Source organism: Cervus canadensis, chromosome 23, assembly GCF_019320065.1.
Source record: "Cervus canadensis isolate Bull #8, Minnesota chromosome 23, ASM1932006v1, whole genome shotgun sequence".
NCBI lineage: Eukaryota > Metazoa > Chordata > Mammalia > Artiodactyla > Cervidae > Cervus > Cervus canadensis.
The window spans coordinates 29,862,318-29,885,060 of NC_057408.1; the positions used below are offsets into that span (position 1 = coordinate 29,862,318).

The following is a 22,743-nucleotide window of genomic DNA, read 5'->3' on the forward strand; positions in this document are numbered from 1 at the left end:
AATTTTGAACATTACTTTACTAGCATGTGAGATGAGTGCAATTGTGCAGTAGTTTGAGCAATCTTTGGGCCATACAATCCCTTTAATAATCAAAGCCTGAAGGGATGTAACCAAATTGAATTGGAGGTTGGAGGTTCTTGCCAAATTTATTCCTTTAGTAAAGTATATTTTTAAAATGTTATGCTGTGTTTGGAAAAAAATAATAATTTGGAAAATGTTTTGCCTGTGTTGTTTTTTAGCTCTCTTTGTTTTCAGTTGAATTTTTTAACCACAGAATCAAACTGCAAAAATAATTACATTTGTTTTTATATTGTATTCATTTTATAACCACAGTGGAATTCTTTAATGTATAGAGTAGCAATATATCTATAATATTTAGGTGTTGTTCTAGGTGCTGGGGATTCACAGATCTTACGTCTCTTCTTTTAGAAACTGATAAATAAGAGGGCTTTTTCTGTTGGACTTTGAGAACTGTTCTGTCTTGTGTGTGTCTATGTGTATTGATGGGGATACTTTATAAGAGTTAAAATTTAGAAAGAAAGATCTACCTAATATACTTTTTTGGCCCAGGTCATAGATACTTGCGGAGAAGGAAATGGCAGCCCACTCCAGGATTCTTGCCTAGAGAATCCTGTGGACAGAGGAGCCTGGAGGGCTGCCGTCTATGGGGTCGCACAGAGTCAGACATGACTGAAGCGACTTACCATGCACGCATGCGTTGGAGAAGGAAATGGCAGCCCACTCCAGTGTTCTTGCCTGGAGAATCCCAGGGACGGGGCAGCCTGGTGGGCTGCCGTCTTATGGGGTCGCACAGAGTCGGACATGACTGGAGCGACTTAGCAGCAGTAGCATAGATACTTGTTTTGTGGAAACTGAATTGTAAAATTTCAGTAACAGATTTTAAAGTTCTTGTCACCAGTTTTCCACTAGAGGGTGCTCTAAATGTTGTTTTTGAAGAAAAAAGCTTACCTTAAAATGTGCTGGGTAGGAGGCATGTCTGCTTCTTTTAAAACAGTTATTTCTCTTTTTTTCTTTTTTTCTTTATTAGTTGGAGGCTAATTACTTCAAAAAAAATAAATAAATAAAAATGAAGGGAAATTTTAAAAAATAAATAAATAAAATTACACACACAAAAAAACAAAAAAAAACAGTATTTCTCTAAGTTATTTCTTCTTAATCTCTCTAATTATTTCATCCATTTATATCAAACAGCAAGCATTTTAAATCTTCCTCACTGGGATAAATATTTTCAGTTCTGGCGTTTAGATTGAATGAAATTGGATTATGCAAGGAAAAACAAGTTATATCAAGACAAATGGAAGTATAATACATACCTCAGCTTCCTGACGTTTATAATGATTTATTTTAAAATGTTTGTGTCTCTAGTCGTTTTTTACTAACAGTCCATATTTCAAAGCAGTTTCAAGTTATGTTAATTACGTATGTTATAGTTTGAGTAGAGCTTCCCTCGTGGCTCAAACAGTAAAGAATCTGCCTGAAATGCTGGAGACCTGGGTTCGATCCCTGGGTTGGGAAGATCCCCTAAGGAAGGAAATGACAACCCACACCAGTATTCTTGCCTGGAGAATCCCATGGACAGAGAAGCCTGGTGGGCTACAGTCCATGGGGTCAGAGTCGGACACGACTGAGTGACTAACACACACACACACACAATTTAAGCTCTGTCGTATATATAATGAATGTTGCTCAGTCATGTTTGACTTATCATGTGCAACTGCATGGACTGTAGGGGCTAATATGTCATTGTAGGAGTTAATATGTCAGGCTCTGAAGTCAGATTCTTTGAATTAAAATTGTCCCTCCACCATTGGATGACAGCATGCTGTCTACCTGTGTCTCAGTCTCATCCCAGTGTATAACAATAGAATCTCTCTCCTGGTGTGAGAGTTGAATGATTTAATATGGTAGAATTTTGTATGGTACTGAGTACCTAGTAAGCATTCCTTTTGGGCTAACTATTATGTTTTGTTTATTTCACCACCAGAAAATAAAAATGCCTTCCTTTTTTGACTTATATAGCTGTTATTTGGAATCATAATTTTAGAGAGAAGAAAGCAATGTATTTCTAATTTTTTTTTTTTCTACTCCAGAACCCAAACACCTTCAAGTTACCACTCTCTGAATTCTCTTTTGAGAGGCTCATTATTTTAATAATATAGGAAGCTTTTTAAAAGAAAAAGTTTGATTGATGATTTAATGCTATCCTTTCAGTGTTTTAAGGTGAAAGTCGCTCAGTCGTGTCCGACTCTTTGCGACCCCAGTTTTCCAGCCCAGAATACTGTAGTGAGTAGCCTTTTCCTTCTCCAGGGGATCTTCCCAACCCATGGGAAGATTTATTTTATTTTAAAAATAAATATTATTTGTTTTATTTTTTTTCAGGACATCATACTTTTTTTCAGGACATATTTTCAGGATATCGTGAATTCATGATATTCAAAATCTTCTTAAGTAGAATAAACTTAGTTACTATTCAAATGGTAATGCTTTCTCAGTTGTTTGTACTTGTTATTCAGTTTGGAGGATTAAGCATACTGTAAAATCTAAAACTACAGACTTATTTTCTTAATGTGTTTGTTTATTCTTTGGAACATGAGAGAAGGGAGTATAAATAAAGTTTTGTGCATAGTAGACACCCAGTAAATGCTTTGAAAAGAAATAAATAAACTAGTTTTTTTCATATCATTTTTTATCTATCTGTGGGTTACAGAAAAATCTATATCCTGTCAAAACTTATTTTCACTATAGACTGTGGACATACTATTATTTACCAGTTTGATTTGTATTTCTCAGTTGATATATACAGAAGAGAGCGAAGCACATAAGACCTTCTCTTTTTATCCATAAATACTTTTTTAGTCTTTACTGATCATTACTTTAGATGTTTAAATAGTGAGAACTTGTCCTCATGAGAATAGTTTTCTTTTTAACATTATTTAAAATCTGATCTTTTGAAAGTTTCTTAAATATTCAGTGTCAGGAAGTAAGTCTTTTTGTTTACTGAAACCTGTCATAAGGAAAATGTTAATAGTTTCCTTAAAGCTGCCTTTTTTTTTTTTTTTTAAGTTTTTTTGAGAAGAACGTTGTTTTTTCTCATAGAGGTAATAAAAAGTAATAGAGGGCTATATTCATTGTGCCTAAGGAGACAGAGATTACTTCATGGAAAGAGTAATTTAGATGGGGCCTTTAAGAATATGTTGAATTTGTATGGGATGCAAATAGAGAAAAATATGCAGTCCAATAAAATACCCCAAAGCTGAAGTAAGCCATGGCTTTTCAGGTAATATATAGTCTGGTTGGAGAAATTTGAAGTCAGATTGTGGAGGAAAGTCAGTCTACTTCCTTTTGGATCACCTATTATATGACAAACCTTAATTCATGTCACTGAAGTAAAACTATAGATTAGGGTATTAACTATTTTAATGTAAGTTTTATCAGATTATATGTTCCTTAATGCTGCGTAGACATTGTTTTGCTTCAAAATGAATAACTTGAGGAGAGATTACATTTTGGTGTATTTTAAAGAATTTGAAGTTTCATAAATGAAAATATTAAAAAATTATTTTCATAGTAACCCCTAGAACCCAAAAAAAGTGTCAGTTTTTAAGATGATGTAGTTGAACAGCACAAGGAAACTATAGCCATTGGTCTGAATCGTCATTTAGACGATTGTCCCCTCCACAATGACCTAACTGAAGCCGAGAGTTGTACTCCTCGTCATAAAGTAGATCAGAAATCCTCAAGCTTTTGAGTGTATTAGAATCATCAGGAGAGCCAGTTAAAATACAGAGTGCTGGTCCCCAGGCTTAGATATGATAGGGCCTGAGAATTTGTCTTAGTAGCAAAGAAAACTATCAGTATCTGAAATGGTTATTAAGATTCTTCTTCCTTTTTAAAATCCATTTTTTCAGGTTTTTAAAACTTTTTATTTTATATTGGAGTATAGCCAATTCACAGTGTTGTGATAGTTTCAGGTGGACAGCAGAAGGACTCAGCCATACACACGTATCCATTCTTTCCCAGTCTCCCCTCTCATCCAGGCTGCCACATAATATTGAGCACAGTCCCTTGTGCTATACAGTTAAGTTCTTGTTGGTTATCCATTTTAAATACAGGACTTTGTTCCTGTCCATCCCAAATTCCCCAGCTATCCCTTCTCCCAGCTTTCCCCCCTGTAACCATAAGTTCATTCTCTAGTCTGTGAGTCTGTTTCTGTTTTGTAAATAAGTTCATTTTTATCTTTTTTTTTTGGATTCTGCATATAAAGGATATCATAAAATATTTCTCTTTCTCTCTCTTGACTGACTTCACTCAGCATGACAGTCTCTAGGTCCATCCATGATGCTGCAAATGGCATTATTTCATTTTTAACAGCTGAGTATTATTCCTTTGTATATATGTGCCACTCTTCTTTATCCCTTCCTCTGTTGATAAACATTTAGGTTGCTTCCTTGTCTTGGCGACTGTAAACAGTCCTGCAGTGAGCATCAGGGTGCATGTGTCCTTTCAAATCATGTTTTTCTCCAGATATATGCCCAGGAATAGGATTTCTGGGTCACATGGTAGCTCTATTTTTGTTTTTTTTAAAGAAACTTCATACTGTTCTCCATAGTGGCTGTACCAATTTACATTCCTACCAACAGTGTAGAGGGGTTCCCTTCTCTCTATACCCTCTCCAGCATTTATTGTCTGTGGATTTTGATGATGGCCCTTTTGACTGGTGTGAGGCAATATCTCATTATAGGTTTTATTTTTATTTCTCTATTAAACAGCAGGGTTGAATAACTTTTCATGTGCCTCTTGGCATCTGTATGTCTTCTTTGGAGAAATGTCTATTTAGGTCTTTTGCCCATTTTTTGATTGGGTTGTTTTTATGATATTTAGCCCTATGAGCTGTTTGTAATTTTTGGAGACTAATCAATTGTTGATTGCATTATTTGCAGCTATTTTCTCCCATTCTGTGGCTTATCTTTTTGTCTTCTCTGATTTCCTTTGCTGTACAAAAGCCTTTGAGCTTAATTAGATTTCTATTACTGTGATTTATGTCACAGAGTGTTTTGCCTATGTTTTCTTCTACAGGCTTTATACTGTCTGGTCTTGAATTTAGGTTTTTAACCCATCTTGAGTTCATTTTGTATATGTTGTTAAAGAATGTTCTAATTTCTTTCTTTTTTTTTTTTACACATAGCTATCTGGTTTTTCCAGTTTATTGAAGAGACTGTCTTTTCTCCATTGTATATTCTTCCTCCTTTGTCAAAGACAAGTTGCCTAGAGATGTGTGGATGTGTGGGTTTATCTCTGGGCTTTCTATCCTGTTCGTTGATCTACATTTCTGTTTTTGTGCCAGATTCATACTATTTTGATGACTGTAGCTTTGCTGTAGAGTCTGAAGCCAGGGAGCCTGATTCCTCCAACTTCATTTTTCTTTCTTAAAGTTGCTTTGGCTCTTCAGGGTCTTTTGTGTCTCCACACAAATTTAAAATTTTTTTTCTAGTTCTGTGAAAAATACCTTTGTAGATTGCCTTGTGTAATATAGTCATTTTGACAATATTGATTCTCCAAATCCAAGAACATGGTATACCTTTCCATCTGTTTGTGTCATCTTCAGTTTCTTTCAGTTACATCTTTCTTTCATCTTACAGTTTTCAGAGTACAGTTCTTTTGTCTCATTGGGTAGGTTTATTCCTAGGTATCTTATACTTTTTGATGCAATACTGAATGTGGTTGTTTCTTTAATTTCTTTCTAATCTTTCATTTTTAGTATATAGAGATATAGCATATTTCTGTGCTCTAATTTTGATCCTGCAACTTCACCAAATTCATTGATGAGGTCTAGTAGCTTTTGGTAGCATCTTTAGGATTTTCTGTGTATAGTATCACGTCATCTGCAAACAGTGACTTTTTGTTTTCCAATTTGGATTCCTTTTATTTCTTTTTCTTCTCTGATTGCTGTGGCTAAGATATCCAAAATTATGTTGAGTAAAAGTGGTGAAAGTGGATATCCTTGTCTTGGTCCTGATCTTAGAGGAAATGTTTTCAGCTTTTCACTTTTGAGTATGATGTTAGCTGTAGATTTGTTGTATATGGCCTTTATTATGTTGAGGTATGTACACTCCATGCTCAGTTTCTGGAGAACTTTTATCATAAATAGTTGCTGAGTTTTGTCAAAACCTTTTCCTGCATCTATTAAAATGATCATTTTTTTTTTTCCTTCAATTTTTGATGTGGTTTATCACACTGATTTGCAGAAAGTGAAAAAATCCTTGACTCCTTGGGTTAAATCCCACTGTTCATGGTGTATGATTCTTTTAATGTATTGTTGGATTCAGATTCCTAGTATTTTGTTGAGGATTTCTGCATCTGGGTTCATCAGTGATTTTGCCCTGTGATTATCCTTTTTTTGTGATATCTTTGGTTTCTGTGTCAAGGTGATGATGGCCTCACGGAATGAGTTTGATAGTTTTCTTTCCTCTGCAATTTTTTTTAACAGTTTCAGAAGGATTATTGTTAGCTCTTCTTGGAATTTGCTTGTGAAGTCATCAGATCCTGGACTTTTGTTTGTTGGGAGTTTTTAAATCACAGTTTCAATTTCAGTGCAGTGATTGGTCTCTTCATATTTTCTATTTCTTCCTGGTTCAGTCTTGGGAGAATGTACCTTTCTAAAAATCTGTCCATTTTTTCCCAGGTTGTCCACTTGGCATACATGTTGTTGCATACTTGTTGCTCTTATAGTTGCTTGTAAGAGTCTTTTATGATCCTTTGGCTAACGGTTTATCACTTTTGTTTATCTTTTCTAAGAACCATATTTTAGTTTTGTTGATCTTTGAATTATTATTATTATTTTATTTTTTGGTCTCTGTTTCATTTATTTCCACTCTGATCTTTGTGATTTCTTTCCTTCTGCTAACTTTGGTTCTGTTTATTATTCTTTCTCTGGTTGCTTTAGGTGTAAGGTTAGGTTGTTTATTTGAGGTATTTCTTGTTTCCTGAGGGAAGATTGTATCATTGTAAACATCCCCCTTAGAATTGCTTTTGCTGTATTCTATAGGTTTTGAATTGATGTGCTTTTCATTTTCATTTGTCTCTAGGTATTTGATTTCCTCTTTGATTTCTTCAGTTTTTCTTGTAGTTTATTTCTAATCTCATAGCATTGTGATTGGAAAAGGTGCTAAGATTTCAGTTTTCTTAATTTTACCAAGGCTCGCCTTGTTGCCCAGACCGAGGTTAATCCTGGACAATGTTCCATGTGCACTTGAGAAGAGTGTATATTATGCTCTTGGATGGAATGCTCTTTAAATACCAATTAAATATCAATTAAGTTGGTCTTGTCTAACGTTTCATTTAAGGCTCTATCCTTATTGATTTTCTGTCTGGATGATCTGTCCATTGATGAAGTGGAGTGTTACAGAGAACATGAGAGATTCAAGTAGAAAGAATAAGCAGAGGTATAAAAAACAATAAGTACAGTTTTGAGATTGGTTCCATTTAATTATTAAACAGGCAAAAGGAAAATTAAGAAAAACTCTACACTATATACTATTAATTTCAGCAGTATATAATCTCTTTAATCCAAAAAATTGTCTTCACCTACAATTTTAAAAATACTTCCATGTCACTAATGCAAATAGACTTCCCTGGTGGCTCAGATGGTAAAGAATCTGCCTGCAGTGCAGGAAACCCGGGTTCGATCCCTATGTCAGGAAGATCCCTGGAGAAGGAAATGGCAATCCACTCCAGTATTCTTGCCTGGAGAATTCCATGGACAGAGAAGCCTGGCAGGCTTCAATCCATGTGGTCACAAAGAATTAGAAATGCAAATAACAGGAAAATTTAATTAACACCTCTTATTCTCTTCCAGTCAGGGACAAAATAAGGTAGTTACAGTGAACATTAAGTTTGTTTTATGTACACTTTGCCCCTTGACTATTTAACATCATAGATTTGAATAAGACACACTCCTTGAATTTTTTAAATATTTTCTTAAATTTCATTAAGTGCATTTTAAAATTTCCTAAAATTTTAATTTACAGATATTAACTTTAAAAAGCCATTCTGTTTGGTATGAAGATGAATTTTCTTAAAACATTGATAAACTCTTTTCAAAATACATTCCTCTTTGAACTTGGAATGCATAGTAATAGTTTCATAGCTAGATATTGACTCTTTTATGCCTTATAATTATTAATCTTGTTCTTTGAGAATTTTCTTACAAGAAGGATAGAAATATACTCTTCATTTGCAGGCAGTGATGCAAGTTGACGTTGAAATTCCAGTAACGCCTGACAACGAAATGAAGAAAAGTGGGACTAAGTTTCCTATTAAAAGCATTGAGCCCATTAAATAAACTACATGTGATGATTGATACCATTTGATAAATGATTTATTAAGGGAAGCAATTTTGAATCAGAGGTTCTTAAGATAGGCTTTCTACTCAAGTGGTGGGTTTCAGTCAGAATTATATCGATAACAAGACATTAAATGATTAAATAAAACTAAGAAAGGATTATCTGTACCTATTATATTCTAAGCTTCTCATTTCTTTACCATGTGAAGGGTAGAATGGGATTTGTCTAACAAAGTAGATAATAAGTGGGAATTCCAGGATAAGAATAAAGCAGAAAATGAAGATCTTAGCTTAGTTGAACAGAGGATACATGTTTAGTTGAAAGCAGTGAAACCTTTAACAGAAATTGATCATAAACTTTTCACCAAATCATGGGAAAATCAATGATTGCATACTCCCTTGAACGTTCAGAGATTAGGAGATGTTGTATTCCCAGTGAGTATCATATTTTCAAATTACTTATTTCCAAACCAATTTCTCATCTTTTTGGAATCATGGACTTCCCTTGGGAAATTGTTGGTCTGTGAACTTCTGAAAGTATTAATTTCATTGTATTTAGAAACCTCCTGAATCCCATTTTGAAATTCTGAAAAGGTGTTTTTCAATCATAAGTAATACATAAAACTATTTTAAACAAATGAAATCCCCTGTGTTGACATATTACAGTTTATGATCTTAAATATGTACAACATAAAGTCTGATATTAACTTATTATGCATCTACTCATATTAATACATAACTATAAAATAAAAACAGATTTGTAGGTTAAATGATGTTACAAACTAGCAAAATTTAATCCAGCAGTATTAATATGACAGACAGGAATACTGAAACTAAATTGCCACTTGCTAGTGTGAAGATACCGATGATACAGTGTGAGTTGCAGTTTAGAATGCTGTTAATGTCGCAGCCTGTGCACATATTCTTATAGTACTTTACTTGAACTACTTCATGTTGTTGTTCAGTTACCCAGTCATGTCCCGCTCTTTGCGACGCCATGGACCACAGCACACCAGGCCTCCCTGTTCCTCACCATCTCCTGAAGTTTGCCCAAGTTCATGTTCATTGCACTGGTGATGCCATCCAGCCATCTCATCCTCTGAAGCCCTCTTCTCTTTCTGCCCACAATCTTTCCCAGCATCAGGGACTTTTCCAACAAGTACTGTGATCTCATCGGATGGCCAAAATACTGGGGCTTCAGCTTCAGCATCAGTCCTTCTAGTAACTATTCAGGGTTGATATCCCTTAAGATTGACTGGTTTGATCTCCTTGTTGTCCAAGGGACTTTCAGTAGTCTTCTCCAGCACCACAGTTCAAAGGCATCAATTCTTTGCCTTTCTGCCTTGTTATGGTCCATCTCTTAGAATTGTACATGACCTCTAGGAAGACTGTAGCCTTGAGTATACGGACCTTTGTCAGCAGAGTAATGTCTCTGCTTTTCAACATATTGTCTCGGTTTCCTGCCAAGAAGCGATCGTCTTCTGATTTCATGGCTGCAGTCACCATCTGCAGTGATTTTGGAGCCCAAGTAAAGGAAATCTGTCACTACTTCCACCTTTTTCCCTTCTGTTTGCCATGAAGTAATGGAACTGGATGCCATGATCTTAGTTTTTTTTTTTAATATTTAATCTTAAGAGGCTCTTTTGCTCTGCTCCTTCACCCTCATCAAGAGGCTCTTCAGTTCTTTGCTTTCTGCCATTAAAGTGATATCATCTGCATATCTGAATATCTGAGGTTGTTAATGTTTCTCCTGCTATCTTGATTCCAGCTTGTAACTCATCCAGCCCAGCATTTCTCATGATGTGCTCAACATATAGGTTAAACAGAGTGACAGCAGACAGCCCTGTCCTACTCCTTTCTTGACCTTAAACCAATCAGGTGTTCCATACAGGGTTCTAACTGTTGCTTCTTGACCACATATAGGTTTCTCAGAAGACAGGTAAGATGGTCTGGTATTCCCATCTCTCTTAGAGTTTCCCACAGTTTGTCATGATCCACACAGTCAAAGGCTTTAGCTTAGTCGATGAAACAGAGATAGATGTTTTTCTGAAATTCTCTTCCCTTCTCTATAATCCAGCAAATGTTGGCAGTTTGATCTCTAGTTCCTCTTCCTTTTCTAAACCTAGCTTGGACATCTGGAAGTTCTTGGTTTGCCTAATGCTAAAGCCTAGCATGCAGTATTTTAAGCATGACCTTACTAGCATGGGAGATGAGTGCAGTTGTCCCATGGTAAGCACATTCTTCTTGGGAATTGGGATGAGGATTGACCTTTTCCTGTTGCCACTGTTGGCTTTTCCAGATTTGCTGACATAATGAATGCAAAACCTTGGTGGCATCATCCTTTAGGGATTTAGATAGTTCTGCTGGAATTTCATCACATCCACTAGCTTTATAAACAGCAGTGCTTCTTAAGGCCCACTTAACTTCGCATTCCAGAATGTCTGGCTCTGGGTGACTAACCACACCATTGTAGTAATCCAGTTCTTTAAGATATTTTTTATACAGTTCTTCTGTGTATTCTTTCCATCTCTTCTTGATCTCTTCAGCATCTACCAGGTCTCTACCATTTTTACCCTTTATTGTGCCCATCTTTGGTCAGAATGCTCCCTTGATGTTTCCAGTTTTCCTGAAGAGATCTCTAGTCTTTCACCTTTTCATTTTTTTCTCCTGTTATTAAGCACTGTCCGTGGAAGAAGGCCTTCTTTTCTCTTCTAGCTGTTCTTTGGGATAGCTAGATTGAAATAGCTGCATTTGATTGGATATACCTTTCCCTCTCTCCCTTGCTTTTCCCTCCTCTTCATTCTTCTACTGTTTGTAAAGCCTCCTCAGATAACCACGTTGCTGTCTTGCTTTTCTTCTTCTTTGGGATGGTTTTGTTTGCCTCCTCCTGCACAGTATTACGGACCTCTGTCCATAGTTCTTCAGGCACACTGTTAACTAAATCTAGTCCCTTGAACCTATTTGTTACCTCTACTGTGAATTCATACGGGATTTGATTTGAGTCATTCCTGGCTGGCCTAGTGTTTTTCCTAATTTTCTTTAGCTTAAGCCTGAATTTTGCTATGAGAAGCTGATGATCTGAGCCACAGTCAGCTCTAGGTCTTGTTTTTGCTAACTGTATACAGCTTCATCATCTTTGTAAAGAACGTAATCAGTTTGATTTCAGCGTTGACCATTTGGTGATGTCCATATGTAAAGTCATCTCTTGTGGTGAAAAAGGTTATTTGCTATGACTAGTGCATTCTCTTGCCAGAATTCAGTTATCCTTTGCTTCATTTTGTACTCCAAGGCCAAACTTTCCTGTTACTCCAGATATCTCTTGACTTGCTACTTTTGCATTCAAATCCTCTATAATGAATAGCAGATCTTTTTTAGGTGTTAGTTCTAGGAGGTCTTCAGAGTCTTCACAGAACTGATCAGCTTCAGCTGCTTTGGCATCGGTGGTAGGGGCATAGACTTGGATTACTGTGATGTTGAATGTCTTACCTCAGAAACGAACAGAGATCATTCTGTCATTTTTGAGGATGTACCCAAGTGCTGCATTTCAGACTTTCTTGTTGACTATGAGGGCTATTCCGTTTCTTCTACAGGATTCTTACCCATAGTAGTAGATATCATGGTCATCTGAATTAAATCCTCCCATTCCCATCCATTTTAGTTCTCTGATTCCTACGATGTCGGTGTTTATTCTTACCATCTCCTGGTTGACCATGTCCAGTTTCCCTTAATTCATGGACCTATTCCAGATTCTTATGCAATACTGTTCTTTGCAGCATCGGGTTTTACTTTCATCACCAGACACATCCACAGCTGAGTGTCATCTCTGCTTTTTCCCAGCCACTTCATTCCTTCCGGGGCTGTTGGTAATTCTCCTCGGCTCTTTCCCAGTAACATACTGGACACCTTCTGACCTGGGAGACTCATCTTTTGTGTCATATCTTTTTAGCCTTTTGAACAGTTCGTGAGTTTCTCACGGCAAGTGTACCGGGCTGGTTTGCCATTCCCTCCTCCAAAGAATCATGTTTTGTCAAAACTGCTTCATAACCTCTCTTTACTCGGGGTGCTGTAATACAGTTTTCAGGGTACTCTGCTTCTGTTGTATTAGCCTGCAACACTGAAAGTACTCTTGCTGTTTGATACCAGCTCAGTCAAAAACACTGAAATCATAGGACGGTATTAAGTCACAAGGTAGCACCGGGTGATCCAGACTCTGCCTTCCTTAATTCCAGTATAGATCCTCATGGAAATAAAGACCCAAGTCACGACAAATTCTGTAAGGGCTCTTGGGTTTCTAGAAGGAAATGTCTCACATTAGTACCTTTTTTAAAAGTTGCCTAAGCTCTAAATGTGAAATTGAGATGTCAGTTAAAATAAATGAAAATAGACACATTGTATGCTCCTGTGTGCTAGATATTACCCTAGGTTTCAGGATTATAGTAAAAATGAATGAAACAAGGTTCTTGATTGTAACACTCTTAATGGTTCATTAAAAGTTGAGTGTTGTTGAGAAGGATGAGTGAACAAATAACTTCAGTATACACCTCAGCCTAAAGTGTTTTGATAGAAATAGGTAAGGTAGGAGCTTACCAAATGCATGCTGATTTAGACAGACTGGTGAGACTAACAGAAAACACTTTGCTAACCTATAATTGCCTTTGTTTTTTGGGGTGGGGAGACAAAACCACTTTTGGTTCTCTACAGGCTTCTTGCTATCTATATCTAGTTAGAATTCCTTCTCATCTCACCTCCACCATTTACTATACTAGAAACACTCATTTAAAAAATTCTTATGAGACTCTTGGGAAGGAAGAAATTTTTCTCTGCCCTCCTGGTTTCTTCTGGTTGGTTTAAGAACTAAAATGACATGGGATTATTGACAGAGTTACAGAAGAAAAACTAAAGTTTACTAGTGTGTATATGGGAGAGACCCAGAAAAAAAATGTGAATAACTCACCAAAATGACTGAGGTCCTCACCCAATATACCATCCTCAGCTAAAGACAAAAGAGGATGTTGGGGATAGTGGTTTGAGATATCAAAGGGGAGGAAGACAATTGACATGGAGGTAGAAAAGCAAATGTTTGGTAAATAAATAATTGCTAACGCCACGCAGAGACAATGAATGGGACACAAAGAGGAATTTTTAACAAACTTCACCAGGTTCCTCCCTGTCTAGGCACATAATTCATACTATGATTAGTCTATGGTGAATAGGTCCCTTCCTGGAACAGATCCTCTAACTAACATTTTTTTTAGGCAGCTTTGGAGAAGGTCAAAGTTTCTTCCTTTTGAGCTTTGACTGGTTTCAGCTCAAAAATAATCTTCATGCCAAAAAGATATTTTAGAGTGAAAAGTTGTGCCTCCTCTATAAGACTTTAACTAGCCCTCTGATTTTAACAATATTTTAAGCCTGGTGTATCTTTTTAAAAAAATAATGAAATAATTTCGATAAGTGGAAAAACTGGTTTTCAATGCAACAGTTACATTAATGCTAGCACAGGGAAACCAGATTTGCCACCCCAAAATGTTTCTGGCATTTCAAGCTGAAAACAGTCAATTCCTAAAAGCCCCTGGAAGCATGTTTGACCTTACCCCTAACTCCCTGAAAAATTTAGATACAGTGCCTATACCAAGAATAGACCATTCACCAGAAATATCTGCAAAGAATACAGTTAGGTGTGATGGGTGAAACTCTTGGAGATTTAGAGTCCACTCTGTGTCCCGTTGTCTCTGCAAGGCCTAGCAAATGTTTGTTTTCCTAACATTTGCTTTTCCATTTCCTTGCCTTCCTCACATCTGAAGTGTCAACCCTACCCCAACATCCTCCTTTGTCTTTAGCTAAAGATGGTATTTAGGGTGAGGGTTTCATCCCTTTTGGGGAGTTACTTAGTTTTTCTGGATCCCTTTCATGTGTGTGTGTGTGTGTGTGTGTGCACATGCTCAGTGATGCCTGACTCTTGGTGACCTCATGGACTGTGTAGCCCAACAGGCTCCTCTGTCCACGATATTTTCCAAGCAACGATACTGAAGCAGTTGTCATTTCCTACTTCAGGACATCTTTCTGACCCGGGGTTCAAGCCCGTGTCTCTTGTGTCTCCTGCATTGGCAGGCAGAATCTTTCCACTGCACCACCTGTGAAGCTCCTTTCACCTCTTAATATGTCTCATATCATTATAAGTCTTAGACCAGCCAGAGAACCTAGGAAAATAGAAGATAATTTCTTCTTCCTGGACAATGACTACTCTTTCTGTAGCCATGGTATGATAATGTTTAAATCTCTGGTTACTTGTCACTATGAGCGTTCATTTTTAAGCTGTTGTTTCTTTTTGCCTATGAATTCCATGCCCCATATTTAGTATAGCTTCAGTCAATTCCAAATAATATGCAGTATAGTTTTCTTTAGTGTTGTGGGAAAATAGTGCTAGTATCTATCTTGAACTTTACTTAAATTTAATATTATTATTGCCTAAAATTTGAACTTTTTTATTACCTTGTGTTGGCAGCTTTGAAGTTCTTTCTCCTTTTCAGAGTTTAATGTATTGTTTAGTTTAATGTATTATTAAACTATTATTTATTAGTAGTAGTAGTAGTATTCACCATTAAACTAATAAACTAGAATAATGTTATATTCTAGTTTAATGTATTATTTAGTTTTTCTTTGTAAGAAAAATACCCAAAAGAGTTGCAGAAAATAAGATTGCTTACCCTTTGATGGCTTAGATGGTAAAGCATCTGCCCTCAATGCAGGAGACCCAGGTTTGATCCCTATGTTGGGAAGATCCCCTGGAGAAGGAAATGGCGACCCACTCCAGTACTCTTGCCTAGAAAATTCCATGGATGGAGGAGCCTGGTGGTCTACAGTCCATGGGGTCGCAAAGAATTGGACACAACTGAGCGACTTCACTTTCTTTTCTTTCACTTATACTAATTGCTGGCAGTTGTGATATCAGGTATCAGGGACATTCTAAATGTCTTTAAAATATATTAATATATATATTAATAAAAATAAATATTAGTGTTTATTTTTGAACAAAATTCAGTATTTAGGATTTAGAGTGATGACTCTGTACCAAGTACTGTGTTAAGTATTAGCTATATTATCTCTTTTCATTCTGCCAGGAGATAGTTATTAGTATTAACCTGTTTTGTAGGCTAGAATGTAAGGCTTAGAAAGGTTAAGTAAGCAACTCTATCAGGGTCACGTACATGATCAAGGGAGATGTGAAGTGTTTTACTAAAGGGCCTGTATACCCTGACTCAGAGAGCCTGCCAGTGGATCACTGTTTCCTGAGAGTTTGTTACCACAACTTGTGTCAGTTCTGTGCCCATCTTTATGTTTCCAACAGTGATCTAATGACTGTGTATAAAGTTCTCAGATAATAGTGACAATGCTCAGAGAAAGGCAATAGACAGAAGGGTAAGCTTAACATTTTAACTGGATAGAATCACTATCTAAAAATATTTTTCAAGATGGCTGAAGTATGTAAAAATTCATTACATGCATCTCAAGAAGGAAAGTTTTTAGCTTGTGCCATTGAGGGAAAGAAATCTGACTTTCTCAAATGCATGATGGAAGAAAGGTTTCCACATAAAACAGGTCAGAATGCATTACAGGATAAATAAAAGTGGGCATGTTGCACTAGGGAGGTTTTCAGTTGGCTTTTTAAATGAATTAGTGTCTTCATTCAACAATGAGTGCTTACTATATGCTAGAAACTATTCTGAGGTTGGGGAAACAGCAACATACAGAACAGGCCTAAATCCCTGCCTTAGTAGTTACTTAGATTATAGAATCCGAGGGGTTACTTTTAGTTTTTTAGTGTGCCTACTCAGACCTACTTGTAAATTAAAGATGGTTTATGAATTCAGTGGTGAATCATTATCCAAAGTGAATCATCAGTGACGTTCTTAAATATCTGACCTATGAGTTATATGACTGCTCAAGGGTTTCTCTTCATGGGCACTTTAGCTGTGTTCAGCCCTTGACAGAGGTGAATACTATGTGGTTTCCTAGTTTGCAGCTAATAAGTGACACAGTTAATTGTAAATGGTTCAAATAAAGCTAACAATATAATTTGAAATTTGGGAAATGTTTTTGATGGTCGGGAGAATAGTGATAACTTAAAGGGAACTATTTATCTCAAGAATACTTAAAAAAATGATCCTCCTTTAGCTAAGAAATTTGCTACAGTATATTAATTTCTACTAATACTTTTGACAGTTGTCCAGGCTTTAGCCATTTTTGATTCTGGAAATCTAAAAGTAAGATTTTAATTTTAAAGTATTACCCTGGGATTTTAAGTATAGTTTCATCTGAATGAATGTGAGCTGCAAGGAGCTAAAATATACTCTGAAGGCTACTCCTAAGTATGGAGTTACAGTATCAATTTAATGGACTTCATCATGAACTAATATTCTTTATGAAGAGACACTGCTTTACCAATTGTGAGATACATATGATTCTGGAAACAAATGAGTTTCTTATCAACATCCAGGCAAACTCTTCCACATAGACTTTGGATATATTTTGGGTCGGGACCCAAAGCCTCTTCCTCCTCCAATGAAGCTGAATAAAGAAATGGTGGAAGGAATGGGAGGCACACAGAGTGAGCAGTACCAAGAGTTCCGGAAACAGTGTTACACAGCTTTTCTCCACCTTCGAAGGTAGGTTGATTTGCTTGACATAGAGAATTTTGGTAAATTCATTTTACAGAGCAAGAAAGATATTTGTTTAAGTGTATTCCCTGCTGGTTCCGTGGTAAAGAATCCTCCTGCCAACGCAGGAGATGTGGGTTCAATCCCTGGGCTGGGAAGAACCTCTGGAGAATGAAGTATTCTTGCCTGGGAAATCCCATGGACAGAGGAGCCTGGAAAGCTATGGTCCATGGGGTCGCAGGAGAGTTGGACATGACTTAGAGACTAAAACAACAGCAATACACTTTTTAGCATCATTCTTTCTCAGAATGACATAGGCAGCAATATTTGTTAATGTGTATTTGATGACTGTTTTGATAAGCAGTCTGATTTCAAAGGAAAAAGACGATTTCTTGCTTTCTCACTAATTAACTGACTGCTAAATCCCACCAAACCCCAGGGAGGTTGGCATTACACAAGAATGAACCATTTAGCTCACTTGGAATAATTAGTCAGATAATTTTTATTCTTTAACACCTTTATCAGCCTTAGTTTTAGTTGTTCTTGGGGAGCATTCTGAGGTCTGTTAAACAATTGAATAAATGTTACATATGCTTTTGTCTCTCTTTAGTACCACATCAGTCATTCTTCTTTAAAAAAAAAAGCTGGTGATTTTGTTCTCTGTCCTTTTTTTTCCAAGGCCTCTATGTCTCTGCTTCCTTCATCCAAATTTACTTAGGATTGAACATCATGTATCATCAGGAAAAAGATAAATTAAAAGTCATGTTTGTTACATTCAGGACTTGGCTCTGATGATTAGTCAAAAATAATGGATCATTTGACCCTAAATCCATTTTTAACCCTAAATCCATTTTTAACCTAACTAATGCACAATGAATATTCTTAGTCCACCAGAAAAATCCCAGCTCAGGAGACCACCTGTATTCTCTTCCAGTGAACGTAAAACCAGTAGAAATGAGTTACCTGTGCATGTGGGCGCTGTCTTTTCTGTCTGTAACTTCAGTCTGTGGACACTCAGAATATGTGTGTTGAATAAAAACCGTCAATATTTGTGTGAAAATTCCTGCCTCATATCTTGGGTGAAGCCATGTTCCCGGGTAATATCGACACTACTGGTCCCGGGCAAGTGGCTGGCCTGTATTAATGAGTTTCATCTTCGCGGTGGCTCACTAGGCCTTCACCGCTAACTCAGGCTCTACTGCTGTTACAGATTTTAGTGTGCGTTTTACAGACAGCCATGTTATTATCCTTTGGGTGGGAGAGTGGCTCAGTTTTACTTTCTAGAAATGCTGAAAGAATAATGAGAAGATCAGTGCCTGATGATGCAGAAGCACTTTCAGAGATGAAAGTTCCACTTTAATACCTGGAATTTTTAATTTAAAATAGGCATAGCTAGATGAAAGTTTGGCAATCTCAGTGAGGAGACAGACAAGATAATATGAAATGATAACTAGAGAAATGTCAAAGGTGCTCTACCTTATTGAAAGCAGAAAGAAAACAACGAGCTTTATAAACTATCGCTGATAATGGATTAGTAGCAATTCAGCCAAATGAGAAAATAGAGGCATATTGTTTGTGCAGAGCCAAAGTTAACTTTCTCACTACTAAGGAAAATCATGAAGACTCATCTTCCTCACTTTATGTTAAGTCTTCATGAACATAGTTTTAATTTTTTTTATTTTCAGGAATTTCACTGTTGAAATTAGCTGGGCCTTAATATTTTTGTCAACATTTATTTTTTAATGTTGTATTTTAGAATATGCTTCTGTTAGTAAAAATTTCCTTCAGGACATAAGAATTAGCCAGATAGCCGAAAGTTTGTTTACAGAATATTTGACACACTTATTATTAGGGTGTCAACCTTGTTCTTGTTCTTTTCATGGTTTTTGTTGATTCCTAATCAATAAGAAATCATTGAATAAATTACGGACCACATAAACCAAGCAATCTCATTTGAACTAAGTTATGAATGGTTATAGTTATACAGATGCCAGAACACATTTTATGGTATGATTTTCATGTAACAAAATGCATTGTTATACCAATAATGAATTGGAAATTTTAGTTTTTGAATACTCTTAGGGCAACAATAGTAATGCTGAAACATAATGTAAATGTTAAGTATTGAAGGAAAACATAAACTTCTCTTAATCCATGTATATGCCAAACACCATGCTAGATGCTGGTGATACAAAGACAGCCTAAACTTTTCAGTAAAAATACTGAAGTTAGGAATGCATTTTGCCATAGCAAGCAAAGTTCTCATACTGTCTTAGAAGATGTCTTAAGTCACCAAATAGTGAATCTGTGTATCACACTACTTATCATTGTTAACCTCATTTTTTTCTCCCTCCTGGAAGTGGTACACTTATTAAAGAAATATTTTTATAGAATTCTACTCTGATATTCACTGCATGCAAAATGGATAAATTGTAGGGGAAGCAGACTTCTGAAACACTATAAGAACCTCACTTGATGTAGTTAATGATTTTTATTCTTAGTATTGAAGATTTTTACTGGAAAATCTAGACCATCTTTGTATAGTCAATGAGTAACTTGATGATTGGTATAAACATGGGTAAGAGAAAGAGTATATTTTCCTTGAACACTGTGCTTAACCTGCTCCTTTATCAAAATCTTCTTTATATCACATCCATCCTTACATCTTTGTCCAGACTTGGTTTTGCACTTTTCTCACCCTCGTTTTTTAACCTTAACCTTACATTTTCTTTTGATAATGCTTTTAAAGATTTTTAGTAACCTTAAATCTGTTTTTCTGGATAGGATTTGAATAACTAATGTTTAATTTCTGTTTGGTGTCAGTGGTTCTGTTTTAAATAGAAAATGTAGGTTAATGGCAACAGATGTAAAAGATTAATACAGTTGAAATGTAGTGACAAATAATCCACAAAGTAACTGGATGTTTAAGCTTCTTAGAAAATAATCCATTTTATATTTATTTAAATTGTTTCCCTTTGCCATAATAATAGGAGCATGGGTGGTTTCATTTCTCTATGTATGTGTGTGTTCAGTCCTGTCCAACTCTTTGCAATCCCATGACTGTAGCCCACCAGGCTCCTCTGTCCATGGAATTTTCTAGGCAAGAATACTGGAATGGCTTGCCATTTCCTACTCCAGGGTTTTTCCTGACCCAGGGATTGAACACACATCTCTTGTGTCTCCTGTACTGGCAGGCAGATTCTTTACCACTGAGCACCTGGGAAGCCCAGTTACATTTATACCAACAGATAATCCAGAAACACTAATATGTGCCTTTTACAAAAAGAACACACATTGGGCTATAATAAAGGCAAACATTTTAACATAGATCCTGGCTGTGCATGAGAATAACCAGGGATCTTTGTTGGGGAGGGGAGACCAAAACAGTTGCAGCCCATCAGGTTCAGTCAGCCTGGGATTTGGCCCAGGCATTGGTATTTTTAAAGAAACTTCCCAGGTGAATTTAATGGGCAGCCAGGTTTGAGAACCTCTGAAATATCCCTTTCAAAACTGAGCCCTGCATTCCTCTCCTTGAGTTACCCTGTGGTAGATTCCTGAGATTCCCCTATGGCAAGACTGGGGAAAGTCCTATATAGTCAACAAAGCAGAGCATGAATTATTAAGGATTCGCTGAAAGAGTATCATTGTTTTCGTAACCTAATGCGTAGCAGTTGTATCCTACTGACACTGCAGTCCTTACAGCCTTCTCCATGGACCCTCCTCTGTACCCCTTTCCTACAAACCGCAGAGCTTAAAGAAGGTCCTGGTGCCTTGCAGTCCTGACAGCCTTCTCCATGGACCCTCTGCTGTATCCATTTCCTGCAAACCACAGAGCCTAAAGCTCTTGGTGCCTTCCTGCTCCAAAATGCCGTTTCTGAACCTTTCTTTGCTGGCCTTCTTAACAAAAGCATAGATGCATGCCATGAAACCAGCTAAATTACTTACTGCTGACCATCAACTGCCTATTTCCCTGTCTTTCTCCTCCACTGTAAACTTTCATTGTTGTCTTATTCAGGCCTGCGGCTGTGACTTCAACATCTGCATGAATGGTCCACCCGTGACCTGGCCTCACAGGGCCTTGTTCTCTTGTAAAGCCAACCTTGGCCACTCCCTCTCATTAAGAGTCAAGTTAGCCCTTCAAAATCTTGATCCAGTGCTTTTCACTGTCTGACCAGCACACCGTCTATCCTTACAGCTCTTTTCATTCTTCCATGTCTTCAACTTCAGTCTCATTACCCTACCACTGTATATAATATACTTTAATTCTCACTTTCCTCCTTCCCCCATTGAAATTTACAGCCACAAACTATAATCCCTCTTAACTGCCACAGCTAGGTGAGTGCCACTGGTTTCCACTAGTAGTGGCGAGAAGACCAGGGTATTGCTAACGTTGTACCACTGCCCCGCTGCTTCACTCTCCTTCTCAGTACATCTATTTTTAGAAGTTCTCACTGCCTCCACTTACTTGCCTCCTTTCTTCCTCAGCATTCTCCAGTAAGTCTTCCAGTCCTGCTCTGCTATTGAAACTAATTTTATCAAAATAAACAGTTACCTATAGCAAATCCAGTGGCCACGTTTGCTTCTTTGAAGCTTTGACACAGTTGACCACAACTTTGTGTGTGTGTGTATATATGTTTATATATGCTATATATGTGTGTGTGTATATATATGTGTATATATATATATTTACACATGCTACTGCTAAGTCACTCCAGTCATGTCCGACTCTGTGCGACCCCATCCCTGGGATTCTCCAGGCAAGAACACTGGAGTGGGTTGCCATTTCCTTCTCCAATGCATAAAAGTGAAAAGTGAAAGTGAAGTCGCTCAGTTGTGTCCGACTCTTCGAGACCCTATGGACTGCAGCCTACCAGGCTCCTCCGTCCATGGGATTTTCCAGGCAAGAGTACTGGAGTGGGGTGCCATTGCCTTCTCCCGTATGTGTGTGGGGGGTGGTTTCCAGGTAGCTCCGATGGTAAAGAATCTGCCTGCAATGTGGGAGACCCAGGTTCGGTTCCTGGGCCAGGAAGATCCCCTGGAGGAAGGATTGCAACCCACTCCAGTAATCTTGCCTGGAGAATCCCATGGACAGAGGAACCTGGCGGACAATGTGGTCGCAAAGAGCTGGACATGACTGAGTGACTAACCAAAGCACAGCATGTGTATAGGTTAGTCTCTAAGTAGCGTCCAACTCTTTGCAACCCCGTGGTTTCAGTTTAGGGGGAAGAGATCCAGAACTTTCTACCAAGACCAGGAAAAACCTTCATTGTCTAAAACCAAATTTTTTACTCACATCCATCCCCAAAGTCAGATCTGGGCCTCCTTTTATCACTACAGTGCTGCATTACCTCTCAGGGCGCAACTGTCCAAGAGCAGGAGGTGGCCTGTGCCCAGTGGACACCTCCTGACACCTTGCCCCACACAGCTCCGCCACTAGTAGTGAGCATTTGGAATGGCAACATACTTTCTCTTTGTTTAGAGGAAGATGAAAAGTTCGAGCACTGATGAGGATAAACCTTTAGTTCCTACAGGGGTCCGCATACTCCAAAGGTGAAATGATTTAGATATCTTGTATATTTTTAGTGTAGAAGAGTATGAGCTATTTTCTCCTCCATTTAGGAAGCTTATAACCAGACCAGTCACTGTATTTTCTAAGACGGTGGGATTAGTGTCCCTGGAGGATACTTATGACTCATGAATGAAGTCACACTATTTCCTTTCACTCAT

At 37.3% G+C, this 22,743-nt stretch overlaps 1 protein-coding gene across 1 annotated transcript in view; it reads left to right on the forward strand.

The window, feature by feature from the left end:
• The window catches only part of PIK3C3 (phosphatidylinositol 3-kinase catalytic subunit type 3), a 164,489-nt gene that overhangs the window by 130,613 nt on the left and 11,133 nt on the right, over positions 1-22,743 (forward strand). The window contains exon 22 of the mRNA XM_043443924.1: positions 16,857-17,025. Coding sequence (XP_043299859.1) covers positions 16,857-17,025 — 169 coding nt within the window. The remainder of the gene's footprint in view (positions 1-16,856; positions 17,026-22,743) is intronic.